This window comes from Budorcas taxicolor, chromosome 7 (assembly GCF_023091745.1).
Source record: "Budorcas taxicolor isolate Tak-1 chromosome 7, Takin1.1, whole genome shotgun sequence".
Lineage (NCBI taxonomy): Eukaryota > Metazoa > Chordata > Mammalia > Artiodactyla > Bovidae > Budorcas > Budorcas taxicolor.
In genome coordinates this window covers 71,013,102-71,028,058 of record NC_068916.1, presented here as the reverse complement: position 1 = coordinate 71,028,058, position 14,957 = coordinate 71,013,102, and the positions used below count along the sequence as shown (strand labels likewise).

General features: G+C 43.7%; 1 protein-coding gene across 2 annotated transcripts in view; it reads right to left on the bottom strand.

Annotated features, from left to right (window-relative positions):
- Nucleotides 1-614: 614 nt before the first annotated feature.
- Nucleotides 615-14,957, bottom strand: part of TTC1 (tetratricopeptide repeat domain 1) — a 48,491-nt gene continuing 34,148 nt past the window's right edge. For both annotated transcript variants that reach the window (XM_052643592.1, XM_052643591.1), the window contains exons 6-8: nucleotides 10,782-10,930; nucleotides 8,421-8,475; nucleotides 615-1,226 (exon numbers count right to left, since the gene is read on the bottom strand). In XM_052643592.1, coding sequence (XP_052499552.1) covers nucleotides 1,093-1,226; nucleotides 8,421-8,475; nucleotides 10,782-10,930 — 338 coding nt within the window. In that variant the 3' untranslated portion in view covers nucleotides 615-1,092. The remainder of the gene's footprint in view (nucleotides 1,227-8,420; nucleotides 8,476-10,781; nucleotides 10,931-14,957) is intronic.

Genomic DNA, 14,957 nt, shown 5'->3' with positions numbered 1-14,957 from the left:
ACCTGGGAGCCACAGAGTGTATACAGCAGACCATCCCACTGCCTAACAGCACACGCTAAGAGGCTTTGAGGAACTGATCAAAACAACAGCACAGTTCTTAACACTGGGAGCATGCTTACTGCATGTCACTTACAGAATTATACGTGTACTTCACTTCTAACATGAAACCTGAATGTCACCGCTTTTAACACTTAAACCATAACAATCAAAAGCTTTTTAACAGCACTGAGGATTAGAAAACTACCTTTGAAACTTCTGGGTTCATGGAATCTAAAAGAACACAGTTTTGTTCTGGGATTCACATACCAGCATTCCTAAATGAAGTTATTTTAAGTTGAAATCACTAAGACTGGTTACTTGGTCAAAAACACTGATTTCATAAGCATCTGTACAAACCTGGAGAGGCCTGAGACAGCTTGTGAGGTGGGGTTTCTGAATCTTGGTACATGGTGGACGCTCAGCTCCTCCAGATTGTCTTCAAGGTAGCAGCTAAGGCTCTGGGAGGACTGGACTCCAGTAACACTGCTTGAAATCAACACTGCCTCCTACAGCCAGGATGCCTTCTGCTCTAGCTGTTATTTTGGGGACAAAATTCACAACCCAGCTCAGACTGTCACAGAAAGCATTTATTACCAGAGGAAACCAGGAGATGCTGGAGCCCACGCAGGGCAGTGTGTGCGATTGGGATGAGGGGACAGCAGGCGGGGACCCCATCACGCATGGCCGGGGGGTCTCTACCCGGCAGGTTTGCTCAGCCCAGGAGACTCCAGCTGGGTTTGTGTTTATGGAGCTCAGGGAGGCAAGTCTCGATAAGCAGGCTTTCTCCTGGACAAAACAAAGGACAGCCGGAGCCAGGGCAACAGCAGCACAGACACCACCATAAAATGGAAATCAAATTAGGCTCACTGTATCAGGAAGTGCGTTTCACCCTGATTGTAAAACAAGGGGGAGAAGGGAGCGCGGGGCTCTACGAGACAGCCTGTCTCTGAGATCAGATGCTTTTAGAAGTTAAACACTGGCAGGGCCTTTCCCCTTGCTAATCCAAGCTGCATACAATTTCCAAGCCAGCTTTAAAAGCTATTGTTATCTTTGTTATCTGTTGTTATTTGGATTTTGAACAAAATTGATGGAGTAGGAGCCAGTAGAGGAATCCTGTTTGATCTGGAAATTCTCTGTGGAGAGTCCAAAAGGCCGGAGAACCAAGTTCCCAAGATCTTTTAGTTTACCTGCAACGTAAAAGCAAAAAGTCCAGTAAAAACAGGGAGTTGGCAGAAGCAGGAGATTCCAACTGCCTTCCTATCTGACTACAAAATAGAGTATTCCTCTGCAGTTAAAGAAACTCCTGCTTTTAAAATTATGAAACCCTCAGCCCCCAGTGTACCAACAGCAGAGCAGTCATTTCAGTGCTATCCACCTGAGCCATCACTTGCACAGATGAGCACAAGAGGCCCCGCTGGGACAGCAAAACTTCTTGGCCACACTGGCCAGAATCCCTAGGGGACAGGCTCTCTGGGCTGAGTGATGAGCTGCTGCCCCAGGGACTGAAGGCCAAGCCTGGCGGGGAAGGCCGCGGCGCCTCCAAGTCTGTTCTCCATGAAACAGCAGAGCCACTTGCTGAATCTAATTCCACTCAGCAGATTTCTACTGAACCTGAGGTTGAAACTCAAGAGCCTCCTGCTTTTCCAAGTCAAGTCTCAGCTTCCAAACCAAACTCATCATTTCTGGGGAAACGGGAGATCTTGCTCTCCTGCACAGCTCCATCAACCTCAACAGCCTAGTTTCCCTCCCTGAGTTTCGGGCTTTCTTTGTCAATCACAAGGTGAGTTCATGTCATAAAGTCAAATGAACACACACACAGCATAACCATGGATTTTTATGTTGATTCTCCATGTAAGGGGGACATGGAGCTTATACGCAAGTAGGAGTTTCCAGGACATTTGGGAGACTGGGATTTGTGGGGCAACAGGATGAATATCTGAAACGAGGGTGTTTTGGAAAATCTTGGCTAGGATGGGTAAATACGCATTTCAATCATTTCTAAACTGTTCTAATTTTTCTTGCAGGTCTGCTTCCAGTGGAGAGGAGGAGGAGGCAGAGGTACAGGTTCCTTCTCACCTTGCTGCCCTTGTTGGCAGCTTTGCTGCTCTGAGATCTCCCCCTTTGAAATAAATCCCAGGTAAAGAACTTAAAGATGCATGCCTTTAAATGCCAAGGCCTTTCCGGGGAACTCTTGGAAAGAACTTTTGGACTCAGTCTGAGATTTAGCCCCAGGAAAAGCTCACCATATTCACAGAAACCCAGACTGACCACTCTCCAGACAGGCTTCCCAAATCCGAACACACGTGCTCAGTGCTGCTGCTGGAGGGAGAGTCATTGCACAGGCCTTGTCCCCGCGCGCCGGGGGCAGCACAGAGAGGCCCCGCATGGGGCAGGGGACGGACGTGTGAATAGGAAGCCAGGAAAGACAGGGCCTCCCCAGGAGAGCGCGAGTCAGCCAGAACGCTGGCAGTTTGTCTGTCTTGGGACTGAAGAAAGAGGACAGGGAGGGAACCAAACATTTAAAGAAGCCCAATAAAATGTCACTGCTGGCACAATCCTTGGCTCCTCTGACACAGAGTGAGTGAAGCAAGGAGGTGCCTGTCCCAAGCCTGGGGCCACCACCCGGGGGAAGGGATCATGGCATGTCCATAGTCCACGCCAGAACAACAGTCTCCAGGGCAAATGCGTGTATTATCTGGTGTCCACTACAGGAGGCACTGGGATCTAAAAAGTACGAGTTACTCTGGTGTAACTTCTGAGATGCTCACAGTCTAGCAGGCAGACACAGATTGGGGAGAGTGCAGAGGAGCCCCCAGGCCCGTGCAGGGGTGTGAGGCAGGCGTTTCAGGAGGGCAGAGGCTCAGAAGGATGGGAGCAGGTACTGAAGGTGGTGAGGAGGCCCCTGTACCTTGGAGATGGCAGTGAAGCCAGGGCACGAATATTCACACTGAGGACAGAGCAGAGCAGGGGCCGTGCACTGGCCCTCGCTTTGCCCATCAGGCTGAAGCGCCTGTACCACGAGGAGCTGGGGACCTCAGCCTGGCTGATTCCACTGAGTGGCAGCCAGAACACACACTTCTCTGGATGCAGGGCGCCTCCACGCCAAGGTCGCAGGTCCCACGGCTGTTCAGTCAGTGACAGCCCTGCAGGACAGAGCAGGGGCCCCTGTGACAGGCGGTGTTGGCTCCCCAGTGGCTTTGCTGAAGCGTCCCTGGGACTAACCTGCAGGGCAGGACTTCTCTGACCCAGGTCCCTACTCCTCTCAGGGACCTGATGGGATCCCAGTCACGTCCAGTTCCCTGTTTCTGCTCACTTCCCCTTGCAGGTGGCTCCCTCCAATAAACCCCTCATATTTCTAATCCAATCTTGGCTTCTGTTTCTCCAAGGTCCCAACCTAACACACGTGGCATCACTTTTTCCTTTTATTCTCATATCTCTGCCCTCATAACATTCCACAACAGCTTGACTATTACCACCAGAACAGCAGAACAGAAGATGGGAAGCCTGCCTGCCAAACAGATAACGCACATAAAGTCCCTGGCAGGTACCAGACACATAATAAAGACACATGGCTAAACAGTCTCCATGTAAGAGAAGACCTGAGGTTACCTGACTGGAATTAACCAATATGTACCAAGTACGTATGTGCAGTGGGGGATGCAAAGATACATGACCTTGTCTTTATACCAAAATAAGGTTAGGTCTGATGGAAAAGCACACACACACACAAGCCAGTGCACATGGTCGAGATGTAAAATGCTGTGAGAGTCAGTAAGCAGATGATCCCCTCCAGCTTGGGCAGGAAGCAGGGGACCCAGCAGAGCGGTGTATGTGAATCTGCATTTCAGTCGCCAAGGACAGGCAGGACTGCAATGGTCTGAGACAGAGGGAGTAGGCAGCGCAGGCGAAAACGGGAGACAGGTGGGCACAGGAGGGCGGCGAGTCCATAGGACTGAAAGGAAGGCGGGAGGGTGCGGCCAAGGCCACTGACAGTTGGAGAACAGCTTTCAGTGTTAATAATGCTGTGCGGCAAAGTGAAGAATAAACCCAAAGGTTCTGACAGAGAGCTAGTGCAACATTACAGGAAAGAGGCCATTTATTCACTGAACAAACAGCTGATGTCTATGCTGTCGGGTAAAGAAGCTCTGAAATTAGGGATATGGAAATAAAAGACACAAACTACTATATATACGATAGATAAGCAAAAAGATACACTGGGAACTATACCCGTTATCTTGTAAAAACTTCAAATGGTGTATAATCTGCAAAAATACCGAATCACTACGCTGTATACCTGAAACTAACACAATGGTGCTGATGGTTTGTTTAGTTGTTGTGTCCGACTCTTTGCGACCCCATGGACTATAGCCTGCCAGGCCCTTCTGTCCGTGGAATTCTCCAGGCAAGAATACTGGAGTGAGTTGCCATTTCCTTCTCCAGGGAATCTTTGCAACCCAGGGACGGAACCTGCCTCTTCTGCACTGCAGGTTTTTTTTTTTCTTCTGCTGAGCCACCTTTGTAAATCAACTACAGTTCAATTTGACGACGCTCTAAAATCAGCGTAGGACCAATGGGGACATTAGGAAACAGAGCCCAACATTAAGGTAGAACCAAGTTGTGGTGTCTGCCCAATTCACCCTGTTTACGATGGTGGTAGAGAAGCACCTTCAGCGAGAGCAAGCTTTCAGCTGTGTACACGATCACATGCTCACAGACTTCCTGCTGCTGCTCAGTCAGGCTGGACTCTCAGAGACTCAAGCAGCTTCTGCAGACCCCAGACAGGACCATCTGCCATCTGGCCCATCTCCCACACTCTCCACTGGCTGCCAGATTTCACCTGCCCCTTATCTGGGCAGTAATCAATCAGGTTCCTTTCTTTCCACTTGTAGCAAACCTGGTACCACCCACTCAGCCTGAACGTGTCCACATGTCCTTAACTGTAAGGGTCTCATCTCTCAGACCAGATCCCATGGCAAAGAGAAGAGTCCAACAGTGCTTGGGCTCAGACAAGAACACTTACGACTAGAGATCAAGGCTTGGTACTGGATCCAGTTCTGATAAATATTAAATTTCTGTGTCTGCAAGCAACACTGTATTATAATAAACCAACTGACTTGTTATACATCACTTCTCTTTGGAGATAGTGACTGTGCAGTAGTCAGCTTACTGTCAGGAGAGGCAGGAAGACCTTCTCAAGATCACTGAGGTCTGGGCCTCGTGGAATAGATCCTCTATTAGGAGAACCAGACTGCACACAAGTGAATCCTGACACTGCATTTCCTCTTCTGAGACAGGAAACTAAGCCGTGCAGCTGACTCCTAATGTCCTCTGAGCAAAAGGCAAATTAAGAGACAGCACAGAATACAGAAAATAAAACTTACACCCAATTCAAATGCTTATATATTAGCTCCGGGGTGAAAGTGGAAGTTAGTTCCCTACCAAGAACTATCAAAGCAGCAGGAGTGATTCTCTCGAGAGGAGGAGCTATGGGAATAGCAACCAGGAAATGAGGCAAAAGACAGGGAGGGCACTGAAACCCCAAACTGGCCCTCCCTACTGAGGGGCCACAGCAACGTGAGCTGGCTGAGACTCTCTGCTGGCCAGACCCACCGCACGGCAAGTGCACAGTCTGAGCTAAGGACTGGGGAGTGCAGCAGGAAGAGAAATGTGGGAAAGGAGCATGGCTGCAGCAGCTTTCAGGGACAGAAACAGGCAAGGGAGCGACCAGATTCTAGGAACCTGAATCACTTACACAGAAGCACCTAATGCAAAGGAAGAGTCAAAAGAACCCTTACAATGACATGAACAAGTTACCTCCAGCTCCACATCTCACTTTTTAACATGGAACATACAAGGTGGTGTTCTTAATTTAGTTCACAAATGCACACTCTTTAGGATGCTAGTGGACAGGAACGAACACCTGAGTAACTTCAGGACTCAGGGGACTGGTAACATGTTCCAAGAAGGTGGAAGGAGGGGACGGTACAAGTGGAAAGCTGGACTGGATGGCGAACAAGGCCCCCGTGTGTGCCGAGCAGCTGGAAGCTAGTGAAAGAAAGGCAGGGTCATTGGGGCAACACCTCACCCACGGCTCTTGACCTTTGAGGGAGTCAATGAGTTTCACGTCCAGCTCTAGGTTTTCCAGGTCAGGACAGACTCTCAGCTGAGGTGGGAAGACAGATCATCTGGAATGGGTGGAACAGAAGCTAGATGCTCTGTCCAGGGCATCTTCCCCACCTCATCAAACCACTGACTATACCCTGCAGTCCTTTTAAACCTTATGTTCCCTGGCTACCACAGGGAGGCTGTCTTCCCAGAGAAGAGAAGAGGGCAAACAAGTAAACACTCCAGTGACTGACCCCTTTCCTCTAATCTAACGTCAGCACAATCATCCTCTCTGGCAAGGACTGTGGCACTATGACCAGTGGCCACTCCTGTTCTAAGGATGACATTTACAAATGACAGGCTAAGAAGTGAGGAGTAAGTATGTTCTGCCCACTCATAGTTTCAATTAGAATTTTTTTCCCAAGGAGGGGGGTACATTTCCAACAAAAAGGAAGTCAAGTTACAGAGAGAAAAGGAAAAGAAAATCAAGAGTACTGAACAAACTAAAAGTCATGCAGTCCACTGCAAAAAGCCTGCACAGGACTTCTGAGTAAGTGAGGTGGCTCTGAGCATCTGGAGACCAGCCTCCAAGGATCTCAAAGTGCACGAATCAAAACTAGTTCATCTGCAATGAGGAAGGAACACACCAGGAAGCTCATACAATGCTGACAGTGACTTCTCCCTTTAAGGCTCTCCTATGGGAGATGATACCAAGAAGCAGTATTTTATTCACTGTCATTATATTCATGAAGAAAATAAAGGAGTCTGGTCATTCAGACTACTGATGTGTAACAACAAACTGACGTATGATTTACCAAGCGAGCTAAGTTGTTCATGAAAGGAACAACATAAGTAACTGCCAAAACCACAAGACAAGAAACATCAGCTTATGAGAACTGAGTGACAAGGACAGACGGAACTTAATTCCATCTGGAACCAACAATGGCAGTAAGATTCAGTTTATATTTATCCATTTATTGTTTCATGGTGATTTAAAAACAGTGGACCCAGAGATCAGTGCCTAAGTGACCAGTACAGTCACTCACCAAGTCTTCTCTTTCAGCACAAAATCCAGCTCAGCTAAATGCAAATAAAATAAATAATCATTGTGAATTATTTTTTGCTAAAATAAATAATCATTGTGAACAGGTGAGGAATACTCTCTTCTTCCTTCTTTGAAGAAAAAGTACCTTCAAAATAACTTTTTGGCTCAAACATGATGTCAAATTTGATTAAAAATGTAAATTAGAGAAAAAGCCAATTTTGGAAGAAATGAGGAAGGCTCCACAGATCTGCCCATGTCTGAAGCAGCGCTCCTAGGAGTCTGAGTCCACCAAGAAGGGCCCACACTTGGATTTACTAGGTCAGTAGTTTCTCCTCAATCAACTCTGTCAGTGATCTTTTGGGAAATTTGTCTCATTCTCTGATACTGATGCCTAAAGGCCATGAATGGCCAGGCTCAATATATTTTAAGTGATCTTTCCTTTTGGCCCATGCGACTGCAATTCATGATATAGATTCTTCATAAGGAAAACATACAGGAGGTCATGAACAGACAACTATCACACAGGTTATAAGCAGATTATGCTGGGCAGGTCTCTGTCCAGGAACCTTTACTCCTCTTGGTCAAGCAGACTGTTTACAATGACAAACCCTCTAATCCCAACCATAAACACACGGTTTGGCCAATGTAAGAACTAATTAAAACATGGGTCAAATGAAACCATTTCCCCTGACTCCACCCACACAGTTTTTTCCCCTCTTCCCATTTACTACTAATTCTTACCCTCTCATGTCTTCTCAAATACTAAAGGGTCTCTGAACGTTATTTTCAAAACAAAAATCCCCTTGGTTTTCACAGGGTACTGGCTTGTACTGATTGCATCCTAATGAACTTAAAAACTGAAGTTGTTTCCTCAGTGAACAAACTCAACTGTTTTTATGAAACTGATGATCTGAAAGAGAGGTTGGTGGCACCCCCAGGGTTGGGCGTTAATTATGTTTGCATTTTGAAGGCAGGAAAACTTACCAAAAAAATAAAAGCAAAATGGAAGTTTAGTTTTTGAAAAGCTGATATCCACTCTAAACCACATTGGTCCTTTAGAGTCAAAACTGAGTAATAACTCACAAGCCCCAAGGTGCTGGTACTGAACCACAGAAGGGCCTCAAAGCTGTTTCCAACTGTTGAGTTCTCCTCTGATGAATAAAAGGACGGATGGCCGCATCCCCCAGCTGAGCTATTTATGGTAAAGAGAAGGTAAGGGAGGCAGACTTACCTAACATCTCTTCCTTCAGTCTTTCATTCCGTTCTTCAATTTGCTTAGGTAATCTCTGAGGGAAAAAGCACCAAAACAATGGTTGTGAAAATCTTTTGGCTTTATTTTGAACTTGAGAAACATTTTTACAAACCTTGTGTGAAAATGAGATCAGGTTAAAGCACACATATATGGTCCCACTAACTACAGAAAAATCCCCAATAGTTCTCTGTGGGGGCACTACAGAGACAGGAGTTTTGTTTGGTTCAATGCTATACACAGTTCCTGGGTCACTGGAGTGGACTCAGGAGGGCCTCGATAAAAATTTGGTGAAAAATACACATACGCGTACACACACACAGAATATCTGAAAGGATAAACATCAGATGTTTACAGTGGTATATTCAGGTGGTGGGATAATGGCTGATATTTATATATATTTTCTGCTCACTTGTATTTTGTAACTTGAGGTCCTTTCTTTATGTAACTTAATTGTTGAGAAAGCATCAGATTGATATGAGATATTCCGAAATGATCATCCAGCTTAGGGCTTTTCAACCTGGCACTACTGAGTCTGGACAGGGCAGTTTGCTATTGGGGCTGCCCTGTGCACAGTGCAGTGGTCAAAGCATCCACGGCCTTCAGCGATGCCAACAGGACCCTCCCCACCATGACAAAGTGGTCCCCCACGTAGCCAAATGTCCCCCGGAACCAGACCGCCTCCAGCTGAGAGCCGCAGGTCTGCTCTGGGCACTGTTAGCTCTGGAGTTGCCCCCACACCCTCTGCAATTCCCGTATTAACTCTGTTGCAATAATTCAAGATAAAATAAATTCTTTACGCCTATAACAACAAGCTTTAATAAAAGGCTCCCTTTGTCTTAACACTTAATTTGACAAGGATAAAGGCCACCATGAATTTAGCCAAGATTTTAAGTACTCTATTCCCTTTCCTCATGTCCAATTTAAGTTAATCCTAACACCATTCAGATACGTTAAAAGTCAGATAAAGGATTAAAACTGCTTTCAAATTACATATGTATTTTAATTACCCAAATGAACTTTTCTCCGATTGCTCCATTTCTAGGTAAATAAAAGACCTGTTGTGACCGAAGGAACTCACCTCAAGTGGGTATAAAAACAAAGCAAAACAAAACCCAAACTACCTAGGATTTTGATATGAATGCAGGGAGATGAGTCAACATTTCTCAGGTCTGCCTGGTGGAAAAACACATGAACTAAATGGGAGATCCTGTGGAGTAGGGGCTCAGATGCCCTCAGGACTGACAGGAAACGTAAGTAAGTAATGGACCGGGTGTAAGGCAATAGCACTGGTGTGCTCAGCCATGTAATCGGAGCACTCCAGCCCCACGCCAGCATGTGCGAGTTCAAGGAGCAGCCAGCATGTCCACATTTTCCAATTTTCAAAAGGAGCCCGACTTAGATTTTTACCCATTTAATTTTATCCACTTGAAATGGATAAAAGTTTATCCATTTAAAAATTCTTTCCATTTTAAAATGTTGGTAACTAGCCTCAATTAAAAAAACATAACCAAGAAGTCTGGCTAAATAAAAGACGCCTGTAGCTCTCTGGCTCCTGCCATCTCTGCTACATACTGGGTTCAGGACAGACCTCCCATTCTAATGCCCTCTGAAAAGTCCGGCAATCAAGAAACCTGGTTAGCTAAAGCCGGTGTGAGTCGAACTTATTTGAACACCTATTACTTTGGGGCAGTGAGACACACATCCAATTTTGCAGCAAATCCTTAAGAGTACACATTACTCTATGCACTGGAGATAGAGAGTGATGATAAAGGTAAAGGCGCAAACATACAGTTATTTTTAAAGAGAGGAAAACAAGTACTATTTAGTTTTAATTTACTATTGACATAAAAATATGACATTTAGAAGGAAAAGGATTTTTAGTGACACGGACAAGAACTAGAGTCATTTTAAGAGGGATAAAAAGATTAGGATATTTTCAACTAGAAATGTTCTGCACATATGACAATGAGTAGAACCTTGGTGACTGAGTAAGGAAAAGAAAACCAGAAATTTATTATCTATAATATTAAGGCTCACTCTCGACTAAACTGTACACCTATAAGCAGACAAGGTTTCCCTAGTCCAGCAACAAAAGAAGGTTCTTGTTAACCCTAGAGGTCAAAGGTTTATACAAGACAACAGTTTTAGAATGAAGATTAAATAGCACAGGGCGCAATGCGTTGCAGCCACCACTTCAAAGCTCTATCTCCTGCATATTCCTTCCAATAAGCTTCTCAAAAGCATAGAAATGGCATGTAGTTGTGTCTCAAAAGATTATTTAAGATTCAATGACTAGTAACACAAGGAATAGAAAATATTTTTGTAAAAAATTAAGTTTACCATGCAAGCTTCTCTTGCTTGATGTACTGATGGGTCTTTTTCTAATATGGATTTATAGTCTTCCAGGGCTTCATCCAGCTTGTCAGTTTTCTCATACAACTCTGCTCTCCTCAGTATTGCCCTGATATAGCTGGGGTTTAACTGAATTGCTGTAAAGGGGAAGAAGTAACTGTTACCATGAGGAAAAAGGTCCTACACACCCTCAGTTATATCAAGTTTCCTCAATAATCATTCTCCGTGGCTCCGTAAGAAGAGTTATTTGTTAAAGGTTATACGTAGGTTCAGCAAACTTTTTCTGTAAAGGGCAGGTAGTAAAGATGTCAGGCTTTGTGGGACAGACTGTTACAACTACTGAACGCTGCTATTGCAGCATGAAAGCAAGCACAGACAATGCATCAGCAAATAAGGGTGATGGTATCACAATAAAATTTTATTGATGGGTACTGAAACCTGAATCTCACATAATTTTCATGTGTCCTGAAATATTACTTCTCTTTTGATTTTACTTCCAATGATTTAGAAATGTAAAAACCATTCTTAGCTTGCAGGCTGTACAAAAGCAGGTGGCATTCAGGCTGCATTTGGCTTGTGGCTGTAGTTTACCCAACCCTGGTCTATACCCCAGGTTCTGGTTTCCACCTAGTGCACAGGGAAAAAGTGAGGGGAATTGGAAGGTGCATGTTAAAGAACTGAGGCAGAACAGTGGCAGACTATCATTTACTTTCTCGTTTTCTAGGCCTCAACTACGGAGGTCACACAATGACAGCTAAGGTTATATTTTTAGCTAAATCCTCACTGTTCTTTCAAACTCTTGCTCTAACACCCTTAGGTCACTAGTGTGTAATATCCTTTCTTGGATCCAACAACAAATGCCTTATAATAATCTGGTGCCCATATTTTGGTTCAAGTACACTACATTCTTCTATTCTTGTGTTTTTCCTTTTTCTGTTAAAAAGCAGTATCATGGCTCTAAAACTTTTTTCTTTTCAAATGATGTCCTCATTTTTAAATTCATTCATGTTTTCAGTAACTGTCTGTTTATACCTAATATATGCACTAGGGTAGTGACCCTCCAGAGTACAGTGGTAACCAGAACAGACCAGGTCCAAGTCCTCATGAGGCTTTAAGCTATTCTAGGAGGCAACAGAAGATGGCATACAAATAATTTCAGAGAGCTATAGAGCTACAGAGAAAAATAAAACAAGGTGATGTAAATTCAAAAGAGGGGAATGAGTGACTTTATAAAGAGTGGAAACAATATGAAAAGGGATTATTTGAGGGCAGCCAGCTATTTGAAAAGTGGAGGCAGACAGTATAGGAAAAAGAACTAAAAAGAGTAAAGGATCTAAAAGCAAGAATAACTTTGGCATCTTGGTGACAGGCAGAGGTGCAGAAGCGATGAGGCTGAACATACCCAACAAGCAGGTCATGGAGGCCTTGCTGGCCAGGGAAGGAGCTTGGACTTTTTCTATTTTGTATTTTTTCAACAGCTTTTATATTGGAATAATGCAGTTGATTCACAATGTTGTGTTAGTTTCAGGTGTAGAGCAAAGTGATTTAGTCATACACACACATCTACTCTTTTTCAGACTCTTTGCCCATTTAGGTTAATACAGAGTACTGAGTAGAGTTTCCTGTGCCACAGAGTAAGTAGGTCCTTGCTGATTGTCTATTTTAGTCATTTATTATAATTTTTATTGGAATATAGTTCATTTACTAGACCTTTTAAGTGTGATAAGAAGCCACTGGAATAGTTTCAAGCAGATTAAGACATAATCTGATTTACAGTTTTAAAAGCTCACTTTGGCTACAGTGTAAATGGTATGGGTGGAAGCAGTGAGACAGCCGGGAGGTCACTGCAATAGTCCAGACGACAGCTCACTAAGCTGCTAAACGTGGAGATGGGAAGGAGAGGCCAGATTAAGGAAATGTCTCTGAATCAGAGCCCAGTGGACTTGCTAATTAATTAAGCCATGTGGAATGAGAGAATAACTCAGGGATGACTCCAAAGGTTTTAGATTTCAGCAAGTGAATAGATAACAATGCCATTCACTAGTATGAAAAAAACTAACTGCAAGTTGTTTTCATGCATTCATGTATGTGTGGGACTGTGAGGCACCAGAGTCTGTTCTGGGCACGTTCCATCCGCCACGCCACGGGACCAGACATCCCAGGGAGATGTCAAGTTGGCAGTGGGATACAGGGCTCCTACAGGGCAGGACCGAAGATATAAACTACACGGTATGGATGGACTACTTCATGTGCAGACAGTCTTTCAATGAAGCAGATGACAGAAATGGTGCAGAGCCTGGAAGGGGATATTGGTTCAGGAGAAGGTTTTCTGAAAGAACCTAAACTGCAGGATTTCAACTTTACACACTGTCAACCTCCCCTTAGTCTAGCACACCATATTCTCTTAAAATACTCCAGGGACCTCTACTACATCATTTTTTAAAAAACTGAACCCCCTAGTTGACACCTTAACGCCTATACTGCCCCCTTTTCTCAACTAGTGGATAACTTGTAACAATGCAAATACTGACTGAAGAGATGGAATCCTTCCAGGGTTACTCTTCTTATTGGCCGCACAACTGACAGGATCTTAGTTTCCCAACCAAGGACTGAACTCGGGCCCTGGCAGTGAAAGCACTAAGTCCCAACCACTGTACTAGGGAACTCCCTATGACTACTTTATAAAAACCTCTAACACCAACTTACCACTCTAACTTGTGACTTGCTTTCTCAATCCATATAGAGAATTAACTTAAACTTTATTTACATGCTAAGCTAAAAGCATAAAGGTGACTGGCGTTAAATATTGTTCCACAGTTTTCATACAGGTTCTTGTATAGTATTTCATAGTAAAGAGCTCCAAATGAGTTAAGTCCTTTGCCAAAGTTTGTACACAGAGTGAACATGTGTTTATTTGGGGGGCAGAGGAATGAAAGGTCCTGTATATCCAAATAATCTGTACTACTTAATCCAAATAAACTGTACTACTGTTAATGTATTTTGTGCATGGATTCAATAAACCATATGTAGTCATAACAACTAAGTATAAGCACATGTATTTTGGTTTAACCAAAACCAAAAATGAATCTGGAAAACAAACACTTCCCCCCACTTCCTCTCATTCTCTTGGCTCCTAGACTGAGGGCGACAGCTAGAGATGTACTGTTTTCTAGTGTATTCCCCGCTAATCAGCTTACAAGCTATTTTCTCACCATTTGGTTACCAAGGAAAGAACTCTGAAAACTGCAGCTTGTTCCTAACTTAAACTCGTCAAAGCCACACATCTCACAGAGATTAAGGTTAAATATCTTCTTCCAAACAAAACAGTACATTTAGAATTAGTTCCAGTCCAAGACAGTAATAGATCAGAATAAGTTTGCTAGATCCTAATATGTTAAGTTTCATTCAGAGACTCTAATGAATTGCCAAGTATAAAGAAGAGAAGGTGACTAATTAATATTATTAAAAAATCTCAAGAAATAAAACAGATGAGGGAATTCATGCTTGGTCTGAGAGCAGGATTTGATAATATATAACGTTCTTCTTTTTTTTAAATACAGTTCTTTTAAACTCTGATTCTCTCAGAGAAAATATTATCCAAAGGAGAAAATATTATCCAAAATGGAGAAGAAAATACAAATTTAAAAAACAATATTAGCTTGAAAAAACTCATGCGAGTAGCAAGATGCAAGGAACAAGATTATGTGTGTTCCCCACATCAAGCAGGTTATAAAGACAAGACTACCATCTGGCCTGTCAGGAAATTTTTTGGAAAAAAAACAAAAACAATAATGACCCTATGTCTGGAGCTGTCTCTATGAGGTGGTGGAATGAAAAGATCATTATGGAACTCAGACATCAGATGACAAAGACTGGATTCACTGTGTTGAACTTGATAAAAAATGATGGCAAGGAGATCTGGATTAAGTACAACATCTGAACGGAGTACCATTTCCCTAATAGAAACCACCACTGCTATCCAAGCACATGGATTCAGAAGCCCCAACAGCAGCGAAGATCTTCAATTTCAAAAGCAAGCACACAAGAAGTATATACTGTTTCTGTGGCCAAGGTAGGTTTGAATTTTCTCCACGTATTTACCAATACAGGATAAACTGACTGAACTGTCCATTCAAAAAATGCTTTCACTAAGATGACTACTGT